Source organism: Rhinolophus hipposideros (assembly GCF_964194185.1).
Source record: "Rhinolophus hipposideros genome assembly, chromosome: 24".
NCBI classification, from domain to species: domain Eukaryota; kingdom Metazoa; phylum Chordata; class Mammalia; order Chiroptera; family Rhinolophidae; genus Rhinolophus; species Rhinolophus hipposideros.
Genome location: NC_138070.1, coordinates 25,149,861 through 25,176,091, shown reverse-complemented (window position 1 = coordinate 25,176,091; position 26,231 = coordinate 25,149,861). Strand labels below are relative to the sequence as shown.

Genomic DNA, 26,231 nt, shown 5'->3' with positions numbered 1-26,231 from the left:
TAGCCTTTGGCCCGCCCTCCACGTGCCGGGTGCTGGAAGCCGGGAAAGGGCGCTGTCGCATTTGTCTGCTGCTGCCCTCTGCTAAGCCAGCAGCTACTTGGGACTCTGAGCGGTAATAGTCCTCATACTGATTCGAGTCCTACATCCCTTATCCCACCACCCACTCCCCAGGTAATTCTCCAGGTGGTCAGGCTGGGCTCCGGCCCCGCTTCAAGCTCGAGCCTGCGTTTCCCCGGAAATTTCCGTTTCTACGTGATAAGAAGTCAGAAAGGCTGCGAATTGCTAGGAAAATGGAGGGGCAAAATGGGTACGTTTCATCTGACAAATGAATTCGAACGCGAAGGATGCGGAGAGGCAGTCAAGTAATTCCGGTTCTAACTTCTGTCCCTGTTCCTAAATGCCTGTGATGCCTCCCAGACCGCCTCATTTTACTTTTAATCCTGATGTGTGCCCCTTGCTCAAGCAAGCCTGAGCAAACTGCTCCTTGTTGTATAACCTCCACTGTGTAATATGGGATAGGTTCCTTTTACTACTGACTGCTGAATTTGGACAAAAGAACCAGATTCTTTCCACTTTTCTAACTGGAATCTTGAGATTTGGATCGGTCTCTGGAAAAGCCTACAAAAACCTAATTATCTCTCTCCGTGGTGCTGAAGCCAGACTACCAGCTCTGTTAGTCACTCTCAGGCCCCTCGACGTTTGTTTTGAGGTTATCATAATCCTTTTCAGCCCTTACAAGTGGTTTCTAATAGTAAATGCTTTTGTCTCGCAATGCTAACTTTCTACGAATTTAAGGACGTATAAATTCGAGCCAGGTTCTTTAATCTTAGCTTTCGTATAAAGTAGCGGGCCTTTGAAAGGTTACTTTTCTATTATTTTAGCGCACTAGAATTTACCCGTTTATCCTTGTACTAACCCAGGTTTTAGGTGGAGAAACGGTGGCCAGACTGGAAAACACTAGACCGATTTCCGCGTCAAGCCTGCACCTGGGTTTTAGAACTACATTTCCCACCAAGGTGGACTACAACTCCCATGAGGCCGCGGGCGCGCCCGGGAGACGCAAAGTGACAGCTTCCTGTCTGCGAAAAGCCGCGTGGCTGACGACCGGAAGGTAAGTATGGGGTTTTGGGAGTAGCTTCTTTTCTGGGTTCTACAAAGAGGAACGGGCGAGTGGACAAACAGCCGGACGTTTCCCTCTCTCCTCCGCCCCGTTTCCATACCTTGTTCTTTTCAGGAAAGCACCGGTGTATGGAAGTGGGACCTCGCCTAAGACCCTGTGATTGTGTCTGGTGCTTCTTGCAAGTCCTGGTGGCACCTCGCAGCAAGAGGAGCTGCTGTTTAATTCGATTCTTACGGGGTCCTTGGGCTGTGAAGTCTCTGCTGCCTCGGTGAGAATTCTGTTTGCTCATAAAAGGCCATTCTAGTAGAAGTCTGGATCCCACTCAGTTAGTGTGGGCGGAAGGCGTGGTGACGTTTTTCGGATTGAGGATTGCTTTCCAGTGTTCGTGATCTCAGGCGCGTGTCTCCTGACCCTGTGGGTATTACCCGTGTCCCTCATTGTTTTAAAATAAACTTTATCATGGGAATGCTCTTTCTACTACTCCCCTGGTTACTAACATTTTCGAAACTAAAACCCCTTTTTAATTTAAAAAAGTGTATTGAAATGCGTTGGCCGTTTTAGTGTTGAGTTTGCAGGCGACGCTTAGCGCCCACACGGATTCCGTCTTTGCGGCAGTTCGGCGGCCTGCAGGTGTCACACGGCTGCTTGGGAACCACAGTCCTTCACCGAGAAGGGTGTGCTGTGCGGGAGAGAGCCCTGTACTGACTCAGGATTCCTGGGCTCGAGTCCCCTTTTTGCCACAAATCTTAATTACCCTGCTTAACGCCTTTGGACTGGTTTTTGGGTTAAGTAAGGATGGGGCTGAAGTAGATCATCAGTTTGGAGGCTTTGATTTGGTAATATTGGTCTTTGAGATACATAAAGAAGGTAAATCACTGGAGCGTTTTTTTGCTGTAATTTGCATGTAAAAAAGCCATGTGGCTTTTAACTTTAAAAAAAAAAAGTGTAAAGAAAATTAAAACTACCTTTAATCTCACTACCCAGTTAGGTTTTGACCTTTCCTTGTGCTTTGCGTGTGTATATAGGTATATGACTGAGATCGTACTGCATTGTTTGCAACCTATTTGTTTCACTTAATTTGCATTTTCCATTAGTGTCCCATGATTCCCAATGACTTACGTTCTATTTAATCACTATTATTGGATAGTTTGCAGTTCTTACATATTTTCAGTTAATATATCCTACACATATCTTTGAGTCACTGATTATTTCTTTCCCTGATAAAATGCCTAGCAATGGAACTGGGTGAATGAGTGATGCTTAAAGACTAGCTTAAATATTACAGAGAAATTGTATTTTAGCAGATAGGTCAAGGTTATTAATTTTTGTTATACAGCTGCTTTTCCTTAAACAAGCAAACAATTTCTACAATCACTCTTCTGGCTTCAAATGTTAAAACTGACAACCTCCAGTTTGTAGATGTTCCTCATTGGATTAGAAGCATCAGAGCAAGGAAATCCAATTTAAGGTGAGCAGAATAAGTGTTCTGGTCCGTGTCCAAATAGGCCAGATTCACTTTGATATTTATGTCTGCATCTGGTTCCAAATGTTAACAGTTTCAAGTTCTCTTGCAGAGAGGCAATAGCCTTCAACTGATGGGCATAATTTCTAAGACAACCTCAGTGGCAAATTATAAAAAGCATGGTATTCTAGAAGTAACAACTGGAGGGCAATATATTTAAATAATTCTGAAACAAAACACTCGTTAGAATCCTGTATGTCATATAGTGCTATTGAGCATCTATTAAAAAGCATTTAACACAGTTATCTGGATTTACTATCTCTCTTTAATAATGGAGGATATCTGTGCTGTTACCTTTTCTCTTTCCTTTAGGATTGTGTTGTGTAAAGGCAGGTTTTGTTCCTGCCCTTTGGCTCTCATTTGGGTGGTGAGAGTATGATGGGGAGTACAACTGGAACCAGAATCATAACCCAGGTTTGAGATCACCTAACTTTGGCTAGTATGTAAGTAAAAATAAGAGCAAGTCCACACATTTCCAAAATTCTTTAATGGATAAGCTTAACGCCCAGCAACTTTAAAAACACACTAATAAAAGCAGCAACCCACATTGGCCAAAGGTAAAAAGATTATAGAACAAAAATAGTGCTACCTGACTTTGCTTACTAAACTGACAAGTAGAGAAAGACCAGGTCTGTTTTTCTCTGTCATGATTTCTCTCGCATTGTTGGATTTGAGTGGTAGTTGGGCAGTTAAGTGGAATCTGATACCAGTGTGATATACCTAGGAAAGACCAAAGATGGGTGAAGTCCTTATTCTATAATGTTACATGGGTTTTCAAGTTAGTTGTTTCTATTTAAATAAAAGGAAAGATATAAAGAACTAGGTTATCCCAAATAATCCTGTGAAAGGAGAGACACGTAAAAAGACTTAAGAAGGAGAAAGAGGGAAAGGAAACTTCTTGGGCATGACACCATTTGCAAGGTCACAACGAACACCCCAACGAAGGGCATATCTTTTCTTCTCAGTTGGTACTAGATAATTGTTTGGAACATATATGTGCTGAGGCTTGGACTGGGGTTCTGCTCGAGAAAGCATCTGCTCTCGGATACCCCAGCGCAATTCCTTCCTATGATCTTCACCAGGTAACCGTATTGAGTCCCAGTCTCGTTTATACTCAAAATAGCGGGCTACCCGGTCTATCTTGCCCTTGTTTCGATTTAACTGGTCCAGCCTTGGGAGAATAAAGGACTTGGGTCGGCTGGCAACAATCAGGTCTTGTTCATAAGCTGGAGGGTCCATTCCTTCTCTTCGCAGATAGGAAAGGAGCTGATCTTGATAAATTCCTTGATATTCATGTGGTAGATTAAATTTTTCTGAAATGTCAACAGCAGATTCCCTTTCTTCCTCGAACTGCAGGTTCATCAACTTTTGTCTCAAGTCCCAGAGATCCATATCACTTTCTGTACCAGACTCTGATTCACTGACAATTGATTCATCCGTCACTAACACTTCCCCATCTGGCTTCCTACGCAGCACCTTTCTCTTCATCACTGGCTTTCGGAGTCTTTGGGAGTCCTCTGAGACTGTTTCAGAAGTGACATTACTTTCTGCATGTGGGTACTGCAGTTGCACAGGAAGAGCAGGTCGCTTTCCTGGGGTTACTGAAGCTTTGCTGTAGGGATCATACTGGGTAGACCGGGCTTCTCGCCTGACATCTCCCTCACCCTGCCCTGCACAGATACGAGTGAAAGCTGTAGCAGCCGCTAACATTCGTTCTTCTGGATCCATAGTGGCCCATTTTTGTTCACCAGGTTCCATGAGTTCCTCCATTGCTTTCCCTACACTGTAGGACCTTCTGCAAGAGAAAGCACTGATCAGTTTTCTGATAATAAGTTCCCAGCTCATAAATTGTTCATTCGCTGCTTTGATAGCAGTCAAATGAAGAATGGCCAAGGCAATCATAATGTAACAGTTATTACAAGGTAGTATGGGAACAGTTTGGAGGGGCATTAATTCAGCTCTCGAGAATCTATTACCTGCTTTCATTTCTCCTCTTTCTATTCACTCCCACTTTCTACTGCCTGGTAGTTCTTGCCACCTTTAGTAGCTCCTGGGACAGGATAGGTGAGTTTTGGCATAAGAAAAGTTTGAGATTACACAATATGATACTGGGTGTAATGCTTAACGTTAAGTACATTGTGCTTAGAGGGGCACTATGTATTCAGCATTGTTCTCTGTGCTTTACATTAATTCATATAATCCTCATGACTATGGAGTAGGTACTCTGATTATTTCCTTTTCACAGATGAGAAACATGAGGCATACAGAGGTGAAATAACTTAGCCCAAGGTTACACAACTCTTAAGTGTGGGGCTAGAATTCTAACTCAGGCAGTCCAGCTTCAGAATCCTTGCTTTTAACCATAAGAGTGATTTAATCCAAAAAACTCTCACAAAAGCAGTAACATGCATGCATACATTCTTATGCTTAAATAATTTTAGTGCATCTTCAGTGCCAAACTAAATCTGTTCATCCCAGTACACTGTCAATGAAACAACTTTTAGTACCCAAATCAATCAGCCAAATACTCGATGCGAGTTTCCCAACTGGATCTAAGATATGTATCTACTTCCCACTATTTCCTGTGTCCCTACCATTTTTCTTTTTAAACTGAAAAACAAATACATGCACATGGTAATTTTAAGGATTTCCCCCGTCCTCCTACTAAGTTTCACTCCCAAAGGCAGTTTCTTAAAATTTCTCCAGTAATTTTTCCATATTCATATGCACATTTTTTATACTATGAAGGATCATATTATACAACTCTTCTGAGCCTTAAAAATAGTCCTGGTGATTCCGCTACATAAGCACATGTAGACTTCATTTTGTTTAAAGTTGCACAGAATTCCAATGTATGGATGTACTGTAATTTTCAGCTCGTCCATGTTGATTTAATTTAGTCTTACAGTCTCTTGTTAGAAAATAAATGTTACAATGAATATCATGTAAATTTCTACATACTTATGCAAGCATACGTGTATTTAAATTTCTAGAAATGAAATGAGTCAAAAGGTATGTGTGCTCAATTTTGATAGCTGTTAACCAAATGGCCTCTAAAGAAGTTGTACCAATAGTGTATTACAGAGCTTGTTTCTCCCTCCCTTTTCCAAAGTGGTGTACTATCAAACTTTATAGTCTTTGCAGTCAGTTTGGTAAAAAATAGTTCTCATATAAATTAGCATTTATTTAAACTGAGTAAAATTCGGCATCTTTTCATACATTCATAAGCTTTTGTCCCTCCCCCCTTTGTAAAAACGCTTGTTCTTTCTCCACTTACCTCTCAGGCTGTTGGACTACTTATGGATCTTCATGTTAAATCTGACTTATATATTCATGAAATACTCACATACATACCATCATTAGCCCTTTACCACCATTAATGTTTTTCTTCCCAGTTTGTTGTTTACCTTCTGCTGACTTTATCTTTTGCTGGTAGAAACTTGTTTCAGTGGTATTTGACTTATAAATGCCTTTCCCACTCCAAGATTTTAAGAAAGTTATTACATGTTTTCTTCTAGTACTTTTATAGTTTCATGTTTTAAATTTAAACTTTTTTAAAACTTTTTGATTTATTTAAGTGTGTTTTTCCAGGACCCATCAGCTCCAAGTCAAGTAGTTTCAATCTAGATGTGGAGGGTGCAGCTCATAGTGGTCCATGCAGGGATCGAACCGGCAACCTTGTTGTTAAGAGCACCGCGCTCTAACCAACTGAGCCAACCGGTGGCCCCTAAATTTAAACTTCTATTATATTATAGATATAGAAACTCAAAGGGCAAAATCTAAATGAGCTACATAGACTTAGATAACATTGTCAGCCTTAGAACAGATGTGGAGATGATCTTCTATTACTAAAGTAACCATCAGTCATAGATTGTACTGTCCCGTAAATGTCTAGTACATTAAGGATATAGTAGAGTTGTCCTGAATTTATTGAAATATGTCTGAATTTCAACAGTGACACCTAAATTACATTATCCAAATTGATTCTTCTAGCTGCTAGAGGTACAGAAATCTTTTATCAGAACATGCATTAAATTTGACTTTAAAAAGGATCATGATGCTTAATTACCTTTCTTCTGCCATCAAAACTGCTTAAAGTGGGAAAATCTTGACTCCAGATTCTGCTTCCACTATAATACAATCATTGACAAATTTCTTCAGTCAGGCTAGCTTCTATTATACCACCTTTAAGACAGAATTGAGTGTTAGATGATAGAACATACCAGCCACTAATTTTATCTGAAATACTGGAAAGCAATAGAAACTCACAGTAGTTGTATACATTCCGTATAAACAGATCTTATGATTAGAAAGATTGTACACCAAGACATGGAAACAACCAAAATGTCCTTCGATAGATGAATGGATAAAGAAGTTGTATATATACACAATGGAATACTATTTGGCAGTAAGAAAAGATTAAATAGGACTATTTGTGACAAAATGGATGGATTTTGAGATTATTATAATGCTAAGCGAAATAAGTCAGACAGAAAAAGCAGAGAACTGTATGATTTCACTGATATGTGGTATATAAACCCAAAACAACAAAAGAACAAGACAAACAAATGAGAAACAAAAACTCATAGACACAGACAATAGTTGAGTGGTTACCAGGGAGTAAGAGAGGAGGATGGTGGGAGATGAGGGTAAAGGGGATGAAATATATGGTGATGGAAGGAGAACTGACTCTGGGTGGTGAACACAAAATGTGATTTATAGATGATGTAATACAGAATTGTACAGCTGAAATCTATGTAACTTTACTAACAATTGTCACCCCAATAAACTTTAATTAAAAAAAAAAAGAATGGACAAATGTAATGAGAAGTCAAAAGGAAATGATTTAGGGAAAAAATATCAGTAATATCAGTCCTTAATCATCTGAGATAATGAAGAAGAGAGATATGAAATCTACAGTCATTTTCCCTAAATTCTGACTACTTTAACCTTAACAATGCTAGCTGAATATCTAGCTATTTTCTGTTTCTCTGCTAATTGGCCACACAGGATGGAAAAGAATAAAATCTGTGGATGATCAACCCATAATAATTAAGCTAATGCTTTTATCCCTGGGCAGAAGCAAAAGTCTGTCCTTTAGGCATTAAATTAAATCTTAGATATTATACTATTTGAACATAAAGGAAAGATACTGACATGACCAAAGGAATCAGCGCTGAAATTGTATACGTTTCCTCTCTTCAGGTAGTGTGGACCCATATGATTCGTTTATTCCTGGGGTTGTCTTACCATGGCTGAAAACGACACAGACAGAATCCAGACTGAGAAACTCCTAAAAAGAGTACAAGAACTGGAGCAAGAGGTACAAAGACTTAAAAAAAAACAAGCCAACAGCAAGGACTCAAATGTTAGAGAAAATTCTTCAGGAGCTGGCAAAGCTAAGCGTGCATTTGATTTCAGTGCTCATGGTCGAAGACATGTAGCCCTAAAGATAGCCTATCTGGGCTGGGGATACCAGGGCTTTGCCAGTCAGGAAAACACAAACAATACAATTGAAGAGAAACTGTTTGAGGCTCTAACCAAGACCCGACTAATAGAAAGCAGACAGACATCCAACTATCACCGGTGTGGGCGAACAGATAAAGGAGTTAGCGCCTTTGGACAGGTAAGGGCCCCTACACTACACTGTTTCTCAAAGCAAGCGATATTTTAGGTATACATACTGAGGATTCAGATTATTTGTATCTAAAACACAGTATCTTTCTCTGATTCCACAGGTGATTTCTCTTGACCTTCGTTCTCACTTTCCAAAAGGCAGAGATTCAGAGGATTTTAATCTAAAAGATGACGTCAACAATGCTGCTAAAGAGATCCGTTATACCCACATTCTCAATCGGGTGCTCCCTCCAGACATCCGGGTACTGGCGTGGGCCCCTGTAGAACCTAGCTTTAGTGCTAGGTTCAGCTGTCTTGAGCGGACTTACCACTATTTTTTCCCTCGGGCTGACTTAGATATTGTAACCATGAACCGTGCAGCTCACAAGTATGTCGGCACACATGATTTTAGGAACTTATGTAAAATGGATGTAGCCAACGGAGTGATTAATTTTCAGAGGACTATTCTGTCTGCTCAAATACAGCTAGTGGGCCAGAGCCTGGCTGAGGAGAGATGGCAAGAACCTTTCCAGTTATGTCAGTTTGAAGTGATTGGCCAGGCGTTCCTTTATCATCAAGTCCGCTGTATGATGGCTATCCTTTTTCTAATTGGCCAAGGAATGGAGAAGCCAGAGATTATCGATGAGCTGCTAAACATAGAGAAAAATCCCCAGAAACCTCAATACAGGTAAAATCAAACCAAAACCAAAATAACAAAACAGCTGTTGCCCTTAGATTATTTTAAATTATATTCTAATGTATCTTTCTCTCCCTATAACTGTCCGAATAAGTAAGTAACTGATTCTGTCTTCATGAAGCTTTTAGTCTAACTTGTAGAATGTTATGAACATGTAGGAGGGAGTGGTATCTTTGAATTTTGTTCTCTCACAATTCTATCCCAGTGATAAGAAATAGGTGTTTGGGCCAGGCCCCTTAAATAAAAGCACGTTCATTTCTACATTTTCCCCCCATGAATTTATGTTAAGAGGTGTTGTTAGGTTCTGCAGAAGTTAAGCAGTCAGCATTCAAACTATTCATATTAAATCTTGCTCGCTTTGTATTATGGAGTAATCATATTATACTTTGGAATTTTTCCTAATTTTCAGTTTCTGAAATGGTGGGAAAGGCAGGAAGAAGAGTTGACTTTTCCTTTGCGAGCAGGCTGAAGTCAGATAGACCAATAATTCATTCCGAAGCAGTAAAAAGCTAAGTTTTTACTTCATACTATACAAAATTGACAAGTTTGAAAAAACAGCCCCAGCTCTTTTTAATTTTACAGCCATCTAGTGGAGCCAGGTCAGCTCGCTTTTAGGTGACGTGTTACCATTGAAATTTATCCTGCTATAGATCCGGCCTAACGACTGCATCAGTGGGCTTTTTTTTAATTATAATGTTTTGCAAGGCTAGAGATGGTGTCATATTTTCGTACGAGCTATAAGATACCTAATATTGACATAAAAGTTTTTCTCCTCCTTTTAACCCAACTAATCCTATTTCTTTTTAAAGAACTGTTGGATGGCTACTGTGTATTCTTATACTCTGTTTCGTCTCTCTTTGTAGTATGGCTGTAGAATTTCCTCTCGTCTTGTATGACTGTAAGTTTGAAAGTATCAAGTGGATCTATGACCGGGAAGTTCATGAGTTCAATGTGACGCACCTACAACAACAGTGGGCTAATCAAGCTGTCAAGACTCACATGTTGTATAGTATGCTGCAAGGACTCGACTCCGTTGCAGTTCCCTGTGGGACAGGTATGACAGGGAAATCCACAGATGAAGTTATTTACCAGAACCAAAGTTCTACGGGGGGAGGTAGATTTATATAAACTTTGGAGGTGATTCTATTGTGGTAAAGTATACATGTAATGCTTGATTGTATATTTTGTAGGACCTAAGACGGATGGAGAGATAGACTGGAGAAATGTTAAGCCCTCTGTCATAAAGCAGACAAGTGCCTTTGTAGAAGGAGTGAAAGTCCGCACATATAAGCCCCTAATGGATCGTCCTAAATGCCATGGATTAGAATCCCGGATCCAGCATTTTGTACGTAGGGGACGCATTGAGCAGCCACATGAGGAACAAACAAAAGCCAAAAGGGACTGTAATGACACACTAGAGGAAGAAAATACTATTTTGGAGAAACCAACAAAGAGAGTCTGTGTTGATACAGAAATTAAAAGCATCATTTAACCACAGAAAACTTGCCAGGATGACGGAGGCAACAACGAGCTAATGGTAGGTGGGCAGAAAGGAAATACAGTATTTACTGCAAGTCCTAGAAATCCAGATGATCAGCTCTTTAAAAAAACCAAAACAAACAAAACCAAAAAGACCATAGGACCTGTTAAGGAAGTTCTTGCTTGAACAAGAGATCAAACATTCTCTCGTTCCTGTCCAAAAGGATTTAGAGATGAAAGAAGCAAAAAGCAAATGTGAAATGGAGATGTATTTACCTACACCTGGAAACCTGTGCCTTGTATTCAAGTTCATTAAAGCCTGATTCTGCAAATATCTAATTTGTTGTTACTATTTTTAAAGGCAGTTAAATATTTGATAAATTGGTTTAGTGCCAGGTAAAATACTACCTGATGGTGACCTGAGTAAGGCACAGCATCTCTTAAAAAGCTTATCAGTCTAGTGCTATGTGAGCCACAGATGGTCTCTGCTGCATATATTATTTTTTGTAACAGCCTTTTACACATGAAAACATTCTTAGCTCATGGGCCATATAAAAAGAGGCCATGCAGATTACCAACTCCTGGCCTAGTGGTTTAAGGAAAGCTCTTATAAAGAGATACCCAAGCTAAATCTTGTAGAACAAGTGGGAGCCAGCTGAAGTGAGGACGAGAAGCAGAGCTCTGGGTGTTTAAGCAGTTTGTATAAAGGGTTAAAGATTACTGCATTTGTAGTCAGGTAACTATAAATATGGTAGTATGTCTTAAGAGTGACAAGAGCATTAGAAGAGTTTAGAAAGGTAAGCAAAGGTCATTTCTGTACAACCTTGTAGGCCCTTCCTAAAAAAACTTAGATTTTATCTTGAGGCACCACCGAAAAAAAAAATTGAAAGCCAGAATTGTAGCAAAAATATTGCTCTGAGTATTCTGTGGATTGGAAGAGGCCAAGACAGTGGGACTAATTAGGATGCTATTGGAGTAATCAAGGAAATTGATGATGGCCTAGACTTGATTTGTAGTAAAGGGAATAGAAGTAGATGAATTTGAGATTAAGAAAAGAGAAGCAGCGGACTTCATGAGTAAATGAATGCGTGGTTAAAAAGTAAGGGGACTTTTAGGATAACTCCTAGGTTTTAGATTTAAAGCACATCTGTGAGACACAGAGATAGGAAAATGAGGTGGGGCTTTGCTTGTTCTCAAAGTCGATTAAGTAGCCCTGAAAATATTACTTACAAACATCAAGACTTATTCAAAAGAGTTCAAAGTTCTAAATAATACATTATCTATACTTTATAGCAATTAAGATAAACATCAAGTAAATGAACTCAGATCCGCATCAGTAATAACAATTCTCATCATTGCAGTGTAATACCCATCATTATGATGTAATTATTTTATATGTTTACAAGATCCCAAGTTTTATTTACCAACCAACAAATCGTTTGTTCCTATGTTGAAAACAGTATATAAAGTTTATATCCTCAAACTGCCAGCTAAAATATAACTAACATATGTAACAACTAGAAATAATACTAACATATAAATAGTAAACATGCTGTACGAGTATAAGTGCTACAGAAATTTAGTAGTGGGTGGGCTACAGATAAGAGTTCTAGGTTTAGGATGTAATAGTTTAAGAAAAGTGAAGTGACCTTGTATTGAAGAGTATGAAGACACTAATAGCCTACACATTCTAGCAGAATAGGAACCAGAAAAGATCCCCATTTTAGGTATGAAATAGTGGTAAAAAATAACTAAGATTTATTCTAAATAACCATGGTAGCATCCAGACCTTCTGGATTTTGAATCATGTCATTGAATTTTGGGACCTGATCTGCCAACATTTCACAATGCCCCGAGTGTTCTTAAAATATTGCTTTCTTGTTTAATTTTGATGTAAAGATCCTTTTGTTTTTAGTGTAACCATTGAGCATAGAATAGCCTCACTTAAACATGTAAGGACAAATTAAAGCATTTTATTTTTTTCAACTTCCTACCTTATCTCCATGTACCTTCAATGGCATTAGTTTTCGAGTTAAAGAAAAGCCTAGAAAACAACAGATTTAAGAAATCACTCATTTTTTAAAAAATCAACTCTAAAGAAATGATTCATCAAGGACGAAAAGCTAAGCTTGGGAGAGTCTATAGAAGCAAAAAAGTAGAGGAGCAGGGTCTTAGATATTAAGAAAAATCCTTGCAAGTTTAACTAGATTATACTATCAAATCTTGAATAAGCATTTAGTGATATTATTTTTGGTAGTTACCACAGAAAAAACTCAGCACAATCATCACAGATGAAGCAAGTGAGAAATCCCAACTTTGCAAAATTAGTTATCTAAGGTAATGTTTGCATAAATTCCAAAGTCTGACCCATGGTACGGACTAAATAAATGTTAGAAGTAAAGAAGGGCTTAGATCTTACTTTCTTCATTGAAAAAATTGAATTATTTCAATAGATTGTGAACTTTAAATGCGATTTTATATATATATACATATATAGGCATATACATGATATATGTTACATATGTAATATACATAATGTATATGTAACAATATATGTGATGTATAAATCAATATATAAATGGAGCTTTGTGATAAGTATTACACCATTCATTTCTATTTTCATGCAAAACTAACCTACCTATTAAAAAGATGCACATAGAATAAAGTAGGGACAGAGGAGTTCCAACACTAAAGCCCAAAGAGATTCTTTTGTGTAATATATATATACTATGTGTACTACACTATACAGTGATTAACATGTTATTTCATTTACATTTAAGTTACAGCACATTCCCTTTTTATTTTTTCTTGAACATATGAGGATAGGTGTTTGCAACTAATAAAATCTAAACTTGAGTAAGGTCCACAGGTAACTGTCACTTCTTTCTTTTTAATACAAAGACCTGATAATCCTTTGTCTTTACTTAGGAGGAAACTTTCATATAGAGGCTAGCACATCTTATATTTTGTAAATACAGACAGACAATATTAACCAAAATACCCAATAGTACTTCTCTTCAAAAATCTTAAGTGATTGAGTGTCCCTGGTTTAGCTATTTTCAAGTGAAAGGATTCTGAGGGTGGAAGGGGAAGGCTGGTTCAGTAGTTAGATTATGCCGGTTACAGGGAGGCTACTGCAGTGTTACAACAAATAACTACCTCTGGGGAGGTAAACATGCAGTTCAGAGAACCACAATATTAGAACAAAGGAAAAAACACCCTAAAAAAGAGCCATAATCAAAAGAGACAACAAACCAGGGAAAATACTTACAAAAGGTTCAAAATCACGAATTCAAACTCCTCTTAGAAAGCTATTAAAATGAAAAGGTACACCAGCAGAATAAGAAGGAAACGACAGATGATGGTTACCAAATAATAACTAATAAAAAAAAGATGTTTAATATTATTAATGCAAATAAAAACATTATCCTTTTATATTGGTAAGTTTTTTCAGTACCCAGTGCTGGTCAGTGTGTAAAGAACTGAGCAACCTTACACTCTGCGGACGCGGGTAGGGTGGAGAAGGGGATGTCAGGTTTTCTCCAGGGCCGGCTGGCATTAGGAATCAACTTAAATGGTACCAATTTCTAAGCCATCATCCACTTCCAGGAATTATTCCAAGGAGATAAACTGAACAAGAATGCAAACATATGTATGTACGAATAACCACTACTATGCTATTCTAAATATTCCTAAAATATGACTGACTGGATAAGGCATAATCTGCTTATTAAATAAATGTGCTTTATTCAAAATATACAATTCGATAAAAATAAACACATTAAGTATAATCACGTGATCATATATTCATAACTGTTTGCAGTAAACCCAAATGCGAACTACGGTGTTTTTTTCCCCATGGTCATCTGTGTCTGATTCGAGTATTTTCTTCCTTAAGTGCTTTAGACGTACTTAATATTGCTTGGATTTATTTCTAAAAACAATGAAATGGTATACTTTTTATAATCAGAACAAAAAGGGTTATTTTCATTCTAGGGTAGGGCTGTAGGGTCCCTTCAATTTCACACACTATCCTAACTCATCAGGGAAAGAGCTGCTCGCACGGTTACCCCCCGAAGTTCACAAAAGGTGTGACCCGAGAGTAACCCTGTCCCTTTACAAGAAACGACCGGCGGCGGCATCGTCTGGCCCGAGCGTGGCCGTCGTCTGTCTGTGACGCTCGCGGCCTCGGAGGGGGACAGTTCCCCCGCTGCGCCCGCCCCCTGATCCGGCCACCTCACTGAGCCGCGCGCGGCCACGGTGACCTCCGAGGCTCGCACCGCCCGGGCCGGCGCGTAGTCTACACGCACGCCCGAGGAAGCCGCGAACCCGGGCCGTCCGGACGTCGGGGCTGGGCACTGCGCGCACCCAGTCCGGGAAACCAGTTCCGCTCACTCAGCCCCGATCTCTCCCCCGCAGCGAGGCGACCCGGGGGCGTCCCTCGGGGACCCGCTCCACCTCTCCCAGCCTGTCCCGCTTACCCGCCACGCCAAGGTCCGCTCGCAGCCCGGCTTAGTCGTCCCGCCCCGCAGCCCCACCGGCAGACATCCCGCAGCTTGCGCAGGCGCACTGCCCGCCCACTCGCCCACCGAGTCTTAACTGTCGGGACGCGGAGGTTTAAACCACGAGAACCAACCGGAGCCTTCGGCCCCGCCCCTAGCCCTTCTATTGGTCCTTGTTGTAAAGGCCTTCCACGTGTGCATTCTGATTGGTTCATATTTTCTCTTGGCCTTTCCTTCAAGCGGGAGGAAGCCCGGGATTGGGGGCGTGGACAGGGAAACGTCGGCCCCCCGCGGCGCTCCAGCGCTAACCTGTAACGGTTGCTGCGTAACCAGGCCGACCGGACGCGGAGGGAAGGACTCCCAAGCTTCCGTTAACGGCGTGGTACCTGGGCCTTTGGAGAGGCTGTCTTAACGTTCAGTCCGCCTCAAGGAATGTCTCCATATTCTTGACTCCGGGCCGCCGCAGGCCCGGTGGCGTCGGCAGGGTGCCCGGCGCGGTGGGAGCCTTGAGCCCGATGTGCCTCTGCGCGCCAGCCCGTCGGCGCGGGTTTGACGCGCGGGTCTGACGCGCGGGTTCTTCGTGAAGGCCAGGACGCGCAGGGAGGATTTCCCGAGGCTCACGGGCTTTCTGACCTGACCAAGTCCCACTGTGTCTCCAGCGCCACTGACGTGACTCTCACACCGACTTCCTTGCTGGAACGTCCACGCAGTTCCGGCGTTCCTGCGGAATGCTCCCGTCTACTCCCTTCATTTAGTCTTACTTGCTCTTAAAGTATTTTGATATGTACCTGGGAAAAAAGGTCTAGTGTTTTGGAATGGCTGAGAATGAGACCTGAAAAAGAAAAAGGGTAGAGGTCTCCCCAACTTGATAGCCTACCCGCTCCCTTGAACAACTTGTCTTCCAAGTCCTCACGCAAATGCCCAGGTGCTCGTTGACTAATTTATACTGTTTATTAAACCCAGGACTTAATGAGAGGCAGAAAATCATGTTGAATGCTTTTCCTCCGAATACTTTTTATTACCTCTTACCCTCCCCCGCCCCCTTGTCTCAGGGCCTTTGCGTTACCTCTAAGGCATTTGGGGCTTGTTGGGGGGTGGGGGGGAAGAAAAAAGAAATCAACAGTGAAGACGGCAGAAGTTGTAAAAGTTTAAATGGCCCTGTCCCTAGACCCGCAATATTCTAACAGCACGTTAGTGCACAGTCTTTTCTTTCCTCACGAACAAATATCCCGTGTTCAGGCTCGGTCATCTTATATCTGCCTGACCTTTCCTTTGGTGCTGAATCTCCAGTCGGTTTGTCTTACGAAAGGAAACAGACTCATTTTTCTTCCCTACTGCTTTGGTCATTCAACGTATTCCTCCCACCACCCTCCCCATGTGTTTCTTGTTATGCTTTATGTTAAAATTTCATCTTTGAAAACCTTTAATGGGCACCAAAGGATCTATCTCCTGTCATATTTCAAGTGGTATCTTGTGTTCAACTCAGTCCTAGATCCGATTGAATAATTTTCATGGTTCCAGGTCAAGAAGTTTTCGTCAAGGTCGTCTAAAATACAGTACAGTGGTACCTTGGTTTTCAAACGTCTCCGTTGATGAACATTTTGGTTTACGAATGCCGTAAATTTTATGGATCTATGGTATCATTAGGTAGTAAAATTCATGTTAAATTTGCAGCTTTAGGGGTTGATTTTAAAGGTCTGGAACGGATTAATCCATTTTGCATTACTTTCTATGGGGAAAACGTGCCTTGGTTTTCAAACGTTTCAGAACTCGAACGGTCTTCCGGAATGGATTACGTTCGGAAACCAAGGTACCACTGTATGCGGAAGAGAATCCTATTCTTGAAAACCAAATTGCTTCTTTAAAATAATTTCTTAAAGAAAATTGCAAACATATGAAAAAATTGTATATGTTGAAGCCCATGAAGACTCATGAACTCAATGCCCATCTCCAACAATTATTAACTCATGACTCATCTTGTTGCTTTTATATCACTACCCACATACTTCCTCTTGTATTGTTTTGAAGCAAATATTAAGCATCTGAAATCTATAATTATTTCAGTATGATTTCTTAAAAAGGATCTTTTAAAAGCATAACCACAATACAATTATCACACCCAAAAGATATAATATATTTCCTTAGTATCATCAAATATTCAGTGTTCAGTTTTCTACTTGTCTCTCTCTTTTTTTTTTCTTTTTGCTTGTTTGAACCAGGATCCAATCAAGTCCACATGTTGTGATTGGTTGCTATTCTTTTCTTTTCTTTTATTTTAAAATTTTTAAAAATTTATTTAAGTGTGTTTTTCCAGGACTTATCAGCTCCAAGTCAAGTAGTTGTTTCAGTCTAGATGTGGAGGGTGCAGCTCACAGTGGCCCATGTGGGGATCGAACCGGCAACCTTGTTGTTTAGAGCACCACGCTCTAACCAACTGAGTTATCTGGCTGCCCCAAGTTTATTCTATTTTATGTTACTCCTCCATTTTTTTCCCTTCAATTTCTTTGTTGAAAGAACCATATTGTTAGTCCTATGAAGTTTCCTTCCCATAATTTAAATTTTGCTGATTATATCTAACTGATATAGTTTAACATGGCTTCCTTACCTTTTGGTTGTAACACAACTCTTTTCTGCATAGATGCTTGCCCTAATTAGGTTTAGCTGCTTTACTAAACCCATCAGCATCTTTATCTATGTATTCAAATATTCCTTTCCACTGGTTATACTGTTATGCTTAAGTTAGCCACTCTTTTATGATATTTCTGCGTACCTCAACGCTTTGTTGACATTTTCAAACCCCTTCAACTGTAGTCCTCTCTTAGCTGACTAATCCTATTTGTAACATTTTCAATTCTTTCCTTATGTCTTCCTCAAACTGGGAAACAACAATGGCATAAAGAAAAGCAAAATGAAAACAAACAATTCTGCTTGACACTGATGCCCACTCCTGTTAGCCTTGTAGCCCGATTTCTCTTCTCTATTATTGCTCAGTTCTTTCAGTCCCTGAGTTCTGGATTCTGCCCTCCTCAGTATATTCAAACTGTACTTTCAAGGGTCACCAAACTTCTTAGTAGTCAATTCCAGTTGTTTTGCTTAATCCTCATTTCTTTTTATTTTTTAAATGGTATTTGATAATTTATGCAGCAAATATTTATTGAATACCACGTTAGGTACTGTGCCATGTCTTAGTGATTTGATGATGAATAAAAAACTAAAATCGCTGACCTGAAGCTTCCAATTGATAGGAGAAATTGACATTGATCGAACAATCAAATTATTGTAAAATTACAATTGTATTCAGTGCTAAGGAGAGACAAATGCCCCAGTGAAAACATCTAATACTACGGAGATTTGACATAACGTTACTAAACCAAGAGCTAAATTCAGTGGGGGAGAGGATGTGGAGATATGAGGGTGAAAGGAGTTTTTTAGGCAGAGGGAAAAGCGTATGGAAAGGCCTATGGGGATGGAAGCTTGGAAGATTCAAGAAATTGAAAGAAGACCAACAAAGAGAGGGTAGAGACGAGACTGGAGAGGTAGGCAAGGGCCAAATCATGTAGGCCATGTAGGCTAAGGCAAAAGATTTGCTCTGTATCCTAAGAATAGTAGAAACTCAAGTGAGAATTGGGATGTGTGGTGTGACATACTCAGGTTTGTGTTTGAAATTTTATTTTGGCTGCATTGAGCAGAATGGATATGGGGACGGCAAGATTATATTAATACATGAAGTAAAAATGGGAGGTAGTTACAGTACTCCAGATGAAAGATGGTGGTGGCCTAGGCTAGGGTAATAATAGCCAGAGATAGCAAGAAGGGGACAGATTGAGACATTGAGCAAAGGGATGCATACTCGTATATCTTTTCAAATTAGTGTTTTGGATTTCTTCAGATAAATACCCAGAACTGTAATTGCTGGGTCATATGGTAGTTTACTTTTTTGAGGAAACTTCAAACCATTTTCCATAGTGGTTGCACCAATTTACAATCCCACCAGCAGTTGCACTACAGTTCCGTTTTCTCCACATCCTCGCCAACACTTGTTGTTTGTTGATTTATTGATAATGACCATTCTGAAAAATTAAGATCTAATCTCTTAGCAGTATGGAAGTTTATAATACACTATTGTTGCCTATAATCACTATTGTGCATTAGATCTCTGGGACTTATATATGTACTGGCTGTCAAGATTTTTTTATGGCCAAGTAATACCCCATTTATATGTATGTGTATGAACAACACATTAAAAAGATGATACGTTTTGACCAAATAGGATTTAGCTCTAGGAAGCAAGGATGGTTCAACATATGCACATCAATAAATGTGATATACCACACTCAAATTCCCGTCAATAGACAATTGGATAAAGGAATATGGGAATATTACTCAGGCATAAAAAAAAAAGAAATCTTATCATTTCAGATAACATGGATGGACCTAGAGGTTATCATGCTAAGTGAAATAAGTCAGACAGAGAAAGACAAATATACCATATGATCTCACTTATATGTGGAATCTAAAGAACAAAATAAATGGAGAGAACAGAGACAGACTTATAGATGCAGAGAACAAATTAATGGTTGCCAGATGGGAGGGGTGTTGTGGGGTGAGGTGAAAAAGCTGAAATGATTACAAAGTACAAATTAGTCACGGGGATGTAAAGTACAACCTAGAGAATATAGTGGATAATACAGTAACAACTATGCATGGTGCCAAGTGGGTTCTAGACTAATTGGGAGAATCATGTCATAAATTGTATACAGTACAGTATTTTACCATGTATAATGCACACCCACATTATTGGTCCAAACTTTCAGGGGAAAAAATCTTTTAATTTTTTAATTCAAACTTTTATTTGTTTACATTTAGGTACTTTTGTTATATTATACAGGAATTTTAGCATTTATTTTTTAACATATTATGGAACAAGAAATTTTATGTAACAAATAATTACAAAACACAAGAACAGATACAAGGTACAAGAAATTTTATGTACCGGTAACAAATTTATGCTATTTACTCATCACAGAAGGCCAAGAACTCTTTGTTGTTGCAAGTTCGTCATAAGTTCAACAAAACCAATTATCGTATTCCAGGGTATTGTTTTGCATATGGATATTGTTATTGATTTCTAGAGTTACACTTTTAACTCATAAGCATAAATAAAATGATTAAAAACATTTATATAGATAGAGAATTAATACTACCCATGTGTATAATGTGCATCCTATTTTTCACTCACAAATTTGGGCAAAAAAGTGGCAAAATACATAGCAAAATAGGGTAAATGTCTAACCACTATACTGTACACCTGAAACTAATAATATTGAATATCAAAAAAATTACATAGAATCACATAACACTAAGTGAAGAAGAATTAAACCAAAAAAATCATATAAATACATGTATATATTAGATATATAGAGAGGAAGATATAAATATACAGAGGGTACCAAAAAAGTGTATACACATTTTAAGAAAGGAAAAAACTATTAAAATTGTAAAACTAAATATATATTGATAACAAAAGATGAATACAAGTCATGTGTATACGTACATTTTTTTGGCAGCCCCGGTATATGATCACATTAATTTAAAATTTACATGGAAACTAACTGAACAAAACTAAAACAAAATGTGTCATTGAATTTGGTTTGCTAATATTTGCTGAGAAGTTCTGCCTCTATATTTATCAGAGATATTGGTCTATAGTTTTCTGTTCTGTAGTGTCCTTATCTGGCTTTGGCATCAAGGTAATGCTCATCTTGTAAAATGAGTTGGAAAGTGTTTCTTTCTCTTTAATTTTTTGGAAAAGTTTGAGAAGGATTGGCTTACTTCTTCTTTAAAGGTTAGATATGATTTGCCAGTGAAGCCATCTGGTCCTAGGGTTTTCTGTGTTGGGAGGTTTTTGATTACCAATGTAATCTTCTTACTTATTTTTGGTCTGTGAAGATTTTCTAGTTCTTCCTTATTCAGTCTTGGTAGGTTGTATGTTTTTAGGAATTGATCCATTTCTTCAAGGTTAACCTATTTGTTGGTATCTACTTGTTCTTAGTAGCCTCTTGTGATCCTTATTATTTTTGTGTTATCAGTTGTAACGTCCCATCTTTTATTTCTGATTTTATTATTTGAAGCTTCTCTTTTTTTTCTTAGTTAGTCTAGCTGATGGTTTGTCCATTTTGTTTATCTATTTGAAAAACCAGTTTTTAGTTTCATTGATTTTTTAAAATTGTTCTTACTGTTTCTATTTATTTCTACTCTGACCTTTGTTGTTTCATTGATCCTGCTATCTTTGGGCTCACTTTGTTCTTCTTTTACTATTTTTTTTTAAGGTGCAAAATTAGGTTATTTAAGATCTATTTTCTTAATATATGCATTTATCACTGTGAGCTTCCTGTCACAACTGCTTTTGCAGCATCCCAGAAATTTTGGTATTTTTTATATCATTATTTACCTTTTTTATATTGTGTGTTTTTAAACAAATTATCGTAGCTACAATTATATTTAATGTTTTCTCCTTTGACCTTTATACTACTTTTAAATGATTAACACACCATCCTATTAGAGTTCTCTAGTCTGATTGTATATTTACCTATATCAATGTATTATATATTTTTGTATGTTTTTATGTCATTGATTGCATCATTTCATTTCATAAATAAGCTTAAATACCTTCTTTAGGCATTTCTTGCACCTCAGTGCTAGTGGTGATAAATTGCCTCAGTTTTTGTTTCTCTAGGAAGGCTGTAAGAATTATTTTTATGTTCTGGAAATAAGTTCTATGTAAGATATAAGTATTACAAATAACTTCCAAAGTCTTTCACTCTCTTAGTAATGTATTTGATGAACAGACATTGTTAATTTAATGAAATTGAATTTATGATTTTTAAAAAATTGTTTTGCTTTTTGATCATGGTTAAGTAACCTTTGCCCATTCCAAAATTATAAATGCACATTATATTTCTTCTAGAAACATTATTGTTTTACTTTTCACATTAAGCCTACAATCCAGTTTAAATTTGTTTTGTTTGTGTGTGTGTGTGTGTTGTGAGGTAGAGGTAACGGGTAGAAAATTTAACTAAGTAGAAAACCCAGAATTAGTGTTAAGAACTAATGGAAATTCAGTGTATTATGAAAGAGCCATCTCAAATTAGTTGAGAAAAATATAAACTTTTAACTAAATATTGTTGGGCTAATTGGATAGCCATATGGAAATAGATTTAATGGGACCAATTTTTTACAAAGATGAATTCCAAATTGAGAATATGAATGGTAATTTTGATGCATATAAACATCAGAAGAAAACATAGATGAATTATTTTCTAACCTGGGGCATAAAAAGTGGCTATACTCCTGGGCTCAAAAGAAAAAAAAAAAGTGGCTATACTCCATTAATTATCAGGAAAATGCAAGATTCCCTACACAGCCATTTAAATGACTACTAGTAATTGGTGATGGAAAGTGGTAGAGTCACTGGAACTCTCGTAGAGTACTGGTATGATTATAAATCAGTGCCACCACTGTGACAAACTATTTGGCGGTTTCATTTAAATTACGTTTATGCCTACCTTATGACTCCTAAGTTTTGCTTTTAATTACCTACCCAAGAGAAACGAGGGTGTATGTACACCGAAAGTCTTCCACAAGAATATCCATAGTAGCTTTATTCGCAATAGCCCAAACCTGGAAACAACTCAATGTCCCTCAGTAAGAGAATTAATTTAATAAATTATAGTATATGTATACAGTGGAAAGAAGAATACTTTGGGTATAAGCAAAAACATGCAAGAATCTTTAAAATATTATGGTGATAGAAACCAGACTCCCAAGAGAGTGCTTTATAATTTTATTTATAATAACTTTAAGAACAGGTAAAATTATTCTACTGTGATAGAAGTTAGAATAATACCTTTGGGGGTGGGTGGTTATATGAAGAAACTTACTAGAGTGATGGAAATGTTCTATATTTTAATTGGAATACTGGTTATATAGATTTATACATTGGTCAAATCACATCAAACTCTATACTTAAAACATGTGACAAGAAAAATTCCATCACCTTTACTTGTTCAGTTAAATGTAATAAAGTTTCATTGGCCAGTCTTGCTGTGATTTATGACATACTGGAGCAAATTAGATAAACAGAAATGGTTCATTAGGACAATGTCAAGGAAAGGATCCCTAAAGTGACTTGGGTATTCAGAAGAGGGAGAATTTGTACAGCAATGGTGTGTGTGCTGGGGACGTTTATGGCAAAGGATGGTGGAGTAGAGAAAGATTAGGAGTGGAAGGCGAAAAAAGAAGAGTTGTAATATATATAGAGTGTACATCTTGACAGGCCTAGAAGTGGCCGTGTGTAAGCCGTGAATGTTACAGAAGCAGGAAATCCCTTATTTGTTGTTTCCTATTAACATTGTATATAGATGTTCTTTGTAAATGACAAGAACATCATGACTGAAGTGGACACTGTCCACTGGGGAAAATAACTTTGTGTCCACAGAGGAAAATCTCGAGTGTCCACCATCCAAAGCGTTGCTATTTCTGCTTAATTATAGTAATGATAATGGGAGTTTTATATAAGAATAAATATTTGTGCATTTTCAGCTGAGGGAGTTCAGTTTACCTCAACTACCTAAGCTAACCACAGGGTTCCAGAGTGGTCTTGTTTTGAATGTTACTGTACTGGGCCTCTCGGGCAGGCTTCTTGGGGTGTGGATGTGCCAATGCCTATAATGGGAGAAACCTGTTGTTGAGAATCATCATCTGCCTGAGACAGAAACCAAGCTGCAGGCACCAGGAAGGATGGCACGGAATTAGAAAGAGAGAGAGAGAGCTAGGGGACTTCCAGGATGGAGCAGGCAGGAAACAAGGGCAGGCAGAGTGTGAAGGGGGAGAAACATCAATAACATTCTACAGTGAGACCTCAGGAGGGCAATGTTAGATTTTGAAGTTACAGTAATTATGGTTGCAGCATTTGTGAACATAAGTCTGATTGTTGAGATGAAATGTCAAGTCTCTGCAGAATTTCTGACACACCAAGTATGATAACTGGAGAATAGACTCTGTAATAAGAAGAAACCATAGAAAATAAGCCAATGATCTTAGTTCTCTAAAGACAAGTCAAACCTGGCACCAGTCCAGTCATTGAAAACGTAATTAGGCATCAGGGTAGGATTAGGGATGGCTTCCCAGCTCAGACTTCCCAAGAGGATCCAGGCAGGAGGTGTAGAAATCACTGGCCCCTATAGGGGTTGTTTGCCTGAGGTCCCTGACAGCCCTCCACTCTTTGTAGAGCTGCTTCATTCCTTTTCCCACTAGAAGATGAGCAACTAGTGCTTCATGTCTTCAGAGGTACAGTTTGGTCAGTTTTATTGGGAATACAGAATTCCCACCGTCTTCCTCCTGTCTCATCTTCCCAAATCCTCTTCTGTCTGCATGTACCGAGACCCATGCCAGAGGCATTCAGCACTTTGGTTCCTCTCCTGGATTGGCCTTCGTCTGAGATATAAACTTGCTGCAGCACTCTCCTAAGAATCTCATTCACTAAGAATCTCACAGCACCCCCGGGCCCTCTAACTTACCCCTGTAAATCTTTAACATCATGCATGTCTCATTCTTCTCAGCAACACAAACACCGAAGCCTCTTCTACAGCGGTCTGTTTTCGCGCGAAGATGGCACGTGATGCACCTCAGGGGTGTCACTGCTGGAGAGCGTAGAGCTGGTGTGCGACAGGAAACATATGGACTTAGGAGCTGAATGTGTGAGGCCTGGGCGAGGGGTGACGGGTGAAGGGTGGATGGAGAGCTGGTGGTGGGGTATCAGGCAGTAAGCGGTTAGCTCTCACCAATTCCACATACCAGAGAAATGCCGCTGTAAGAATAAAAGGATTCTGCCCCAACTTAAGCCCTTTAACCTGGGTAACGGAGCAAAGATTTAGTCTCCATGGCATTGATTTTTCCAGCTTAAAAATGGTTTTATTAATATTGGCCTGGCCTACTTGACAGCACTGTAGATGGACAGGAATGTGATCATGGGGGGAGGGGCGCTTTAAAATATTTTACCGAAGCTAGTGTTACTGTGATGGGATTTCTGACATTTGCTGCTGGGATATTGTTAGGTGACATACTCTGTTTTGAATTTCAAACTGACTCTTTGTGGAGGACTCATGTATGATAACATGGTCAGTGACACTGTCCGTGGTACTGTGGGATGAGCTAACCAAAATATAGGTTTAAGTTTTTAAAACACCTCTCTCTGTGCACCTACATGAGAAAGGAAAGTAGCACTTGTTTTAATATAAAGTCCCTGATAAGAGTGTCAGAAGCCGTTGTCCAGCACTAAAATAAACTACGAAATGATTCATTACAGAGTGACCAGCTGCCTTGGGAAGTGGCATACAGATTTATAAGTGGAAAGGGTGTCCCAGAGAAAATCTTGTTAGGATTTTAGATTATGGGGAATGGTAGGGACAGAGTGAGAAGCAGGGTGAAGGGGCAGCTAGAGAGGCTGGAGCCCCTGATAAGGAATGGCAGAATGTTGAAAGGTCAGAAGAGTTGGCCAGGAAGGCCAAGGGAGAATTCTGAAGGCTAATGTCCCCTCCCTTCTAACTGTAGTCAAGACTCAATCCTGCGTGCATACCTACTGCCTATGTGGAGTTTCCTGGGGCTCCCTAGACCTTATCTCTGGAGCTCACTCCTCAGGTATGTGACTTACCCTCAAAGAAGCAGAGGAGGGAGAAGACCAACAAGAAGTATTTGTCCATCTTGACGTACAAGTCCCTTGCACAGGAAGAAAAAAAACAGGAGCTACAAGCACAGGTCTTTAGGCTGCAGGGAGGAAATCTTCTTCATCACAGGGCAGGGATGCCCTATGGGCATGCCGAAGGGAACCAATCATACAAGGTTTCCACCCGAGCTCAAGTTCATTCTCTTGTCCACCCCACAGCTGAGAATACCGATAACTAATAAATGCTGGCCTTTACATTAAGCTAATTTTGTTTTTATATAGACGTCATAGTAATTATTATTATAGTTGTGATATTATTATTCTTGTTCCAATTTCCCACAGGAGAAACTGCGTCTTGGTGAGGTCCAGTATCTTACCCAAGATCTCATATCTAGTGGTTGATAGTATAAGACTTTCTAATTCTAGAGGTCACACTTTTAACCACCTTGACTCCATGCCTCTTGGAGATTTATTCATACATTCAATAAATATTTATTGAATGCCTTATGTGCCACACACAGTTTCATGTGTGAGAACAGAGCAATGAATAAATCAGACAATCTCACTTAGTT

At 39.0% G+C, this 26,231-nt stretch overlaps 3 protein-coding genes across 28 annotated transcripts; 1 reads left to right on the top strand and 2 right to left on the bottom strand.

Annotated features, from left to right (window-relative positions):
• Positions 1-27: 27 nt before the first annotated feature.
• Positions 28-10,768, top strand: PUS3 (pseudouridine synthase 3). 16 transcript variants are annotated; one of them, XM_081036999.1, is made up of 8 exons: positions 28-171; positions 921-1,111; positions 1,235-1,388; positions 2,457-2,588; positions 7,848-8,268; positions 8,381-8,946; positions 9,819-10,009; positions 10,146-10,768. In XM_081036999.1, the coding sequence occupies exons 5-8, from the start codon at positions 7,894-7,896 to the stop codon at positions 10,445-10,447; spliced, it is 1,434 nt and encodes a 477-aa protein (XP_080893125.1). In that variant the 5' UTR covers positions 28-171; positions 921-1,111; positions 1,235-1,388; positions 2,457-2,588; positions 7,848-7,893; the 3' UTR covers positions 10,448-10,768. The 16 variants fall into 16 exon arrangements, with proteins under 16 accessions (XP_080893125.1, XP_080893126.1, XP_080893124.1 ...); XM_081036998.1 differs by lacking the exon at positions 28-171 and adding an exon at positions 2,955-3,056 and having other exon boundaries at positions 988-1,111; XM_081036995.1 differs by lacking the exons at positions 28-171; positions 921-1,111 and adding an exon at positions 2,955-3,056 and having other exon boundaries at positions 1,157-1,388; positions 8,381-8,521; positions 8,744-8,946.
• On the bottom strand, positions 3,111-15,596 carry HYLS1 (HYLS1 centriolar and ciliogenesis associated). Of its 11 annotated transcripts, XM_081037009.1 has the most exons (7): positions 14,916-15,005; positions 13,931-14,064; positions 13,706-13,745; positions 12,429-12,478; positions 7,800-7,897; positions 6,712-6,827; positions 3,111-4,437 (listed from the first exon to the last, which is right to left on the bottom strand). In XM_081037009.1, the coding sequence occupies exons 6-7, from the start codon at positions 6,723-6,725 to the stop codon at positions 3,510-3,512; spliced, it is 942 nt and encodes a 313-aa protein (XP_080893135.1). In that variant the 5' UTR covers positions 6,726-6,827; positions 7,800-7,897; positions 12,429-12,478; positions 13,706-13,745; positions 13,931-14,064; positions 14,916-15,005; the 3' UTR covers positions 3,111-3,509. The 11 variants fall into 11 exon arrangements, with proteins under 11 accessions (XP_080893135.1, XP_080893141.1, XP_080893132.1 ...); XM_081037015.1 differs by lacking the exon at positions 7,800-7,897 and having other exon boundaries at positions 14,916-15,024; XM_081037006.1 differs by lacking the exon at positions 13,931-14,064.
• An 8,274-nt stretch (positions 15,597-23,870) lies between these two features.
• PATE3 (prostate and testis expressed 3) lies at positions 23,871-25,696 on the bottom strand (the record flags this gene model as incomplete). The annotated part of the gene is made up of 3 exons (XM_081037180.1): positions 23,871-23,995; positions 24,515-24,652; positions 25,648-25,696. 3 exons carry the CDS (start codon positions 25,694-25,696, stop codon positions 23,871-23,873), a joined length of 312 nt encoding a protein of 103 aa, XP_080893306.1.
• Positions 25,697-26,231: the final 535 nt, after the last annotated feature.

Bases quoted from the DNA above. Each gene is read 5' to 3' on its own strand.
- PUS3 (XM_081036999.1), top strand. From the start codon at position 7,894: ATGGCTGAAAACGACACAGACAGAATCCAGACTGAGAAACTCCTAAAA. The intron at 8,947-9,818 runs GTAAAATCAAAC...CTCTCTTTGTAG, and splicing joins CCCCAGAAACCTCAATACAG to TATGGCTGTAGAATTTCCTC. The intron at 10,010-10,145 runs GTATGACAGGGA...TATATTTTGTAG, and splicing joins TGCAGTTCCCTGTGGGACAG to GACCTAAGACGGATGGAGAG.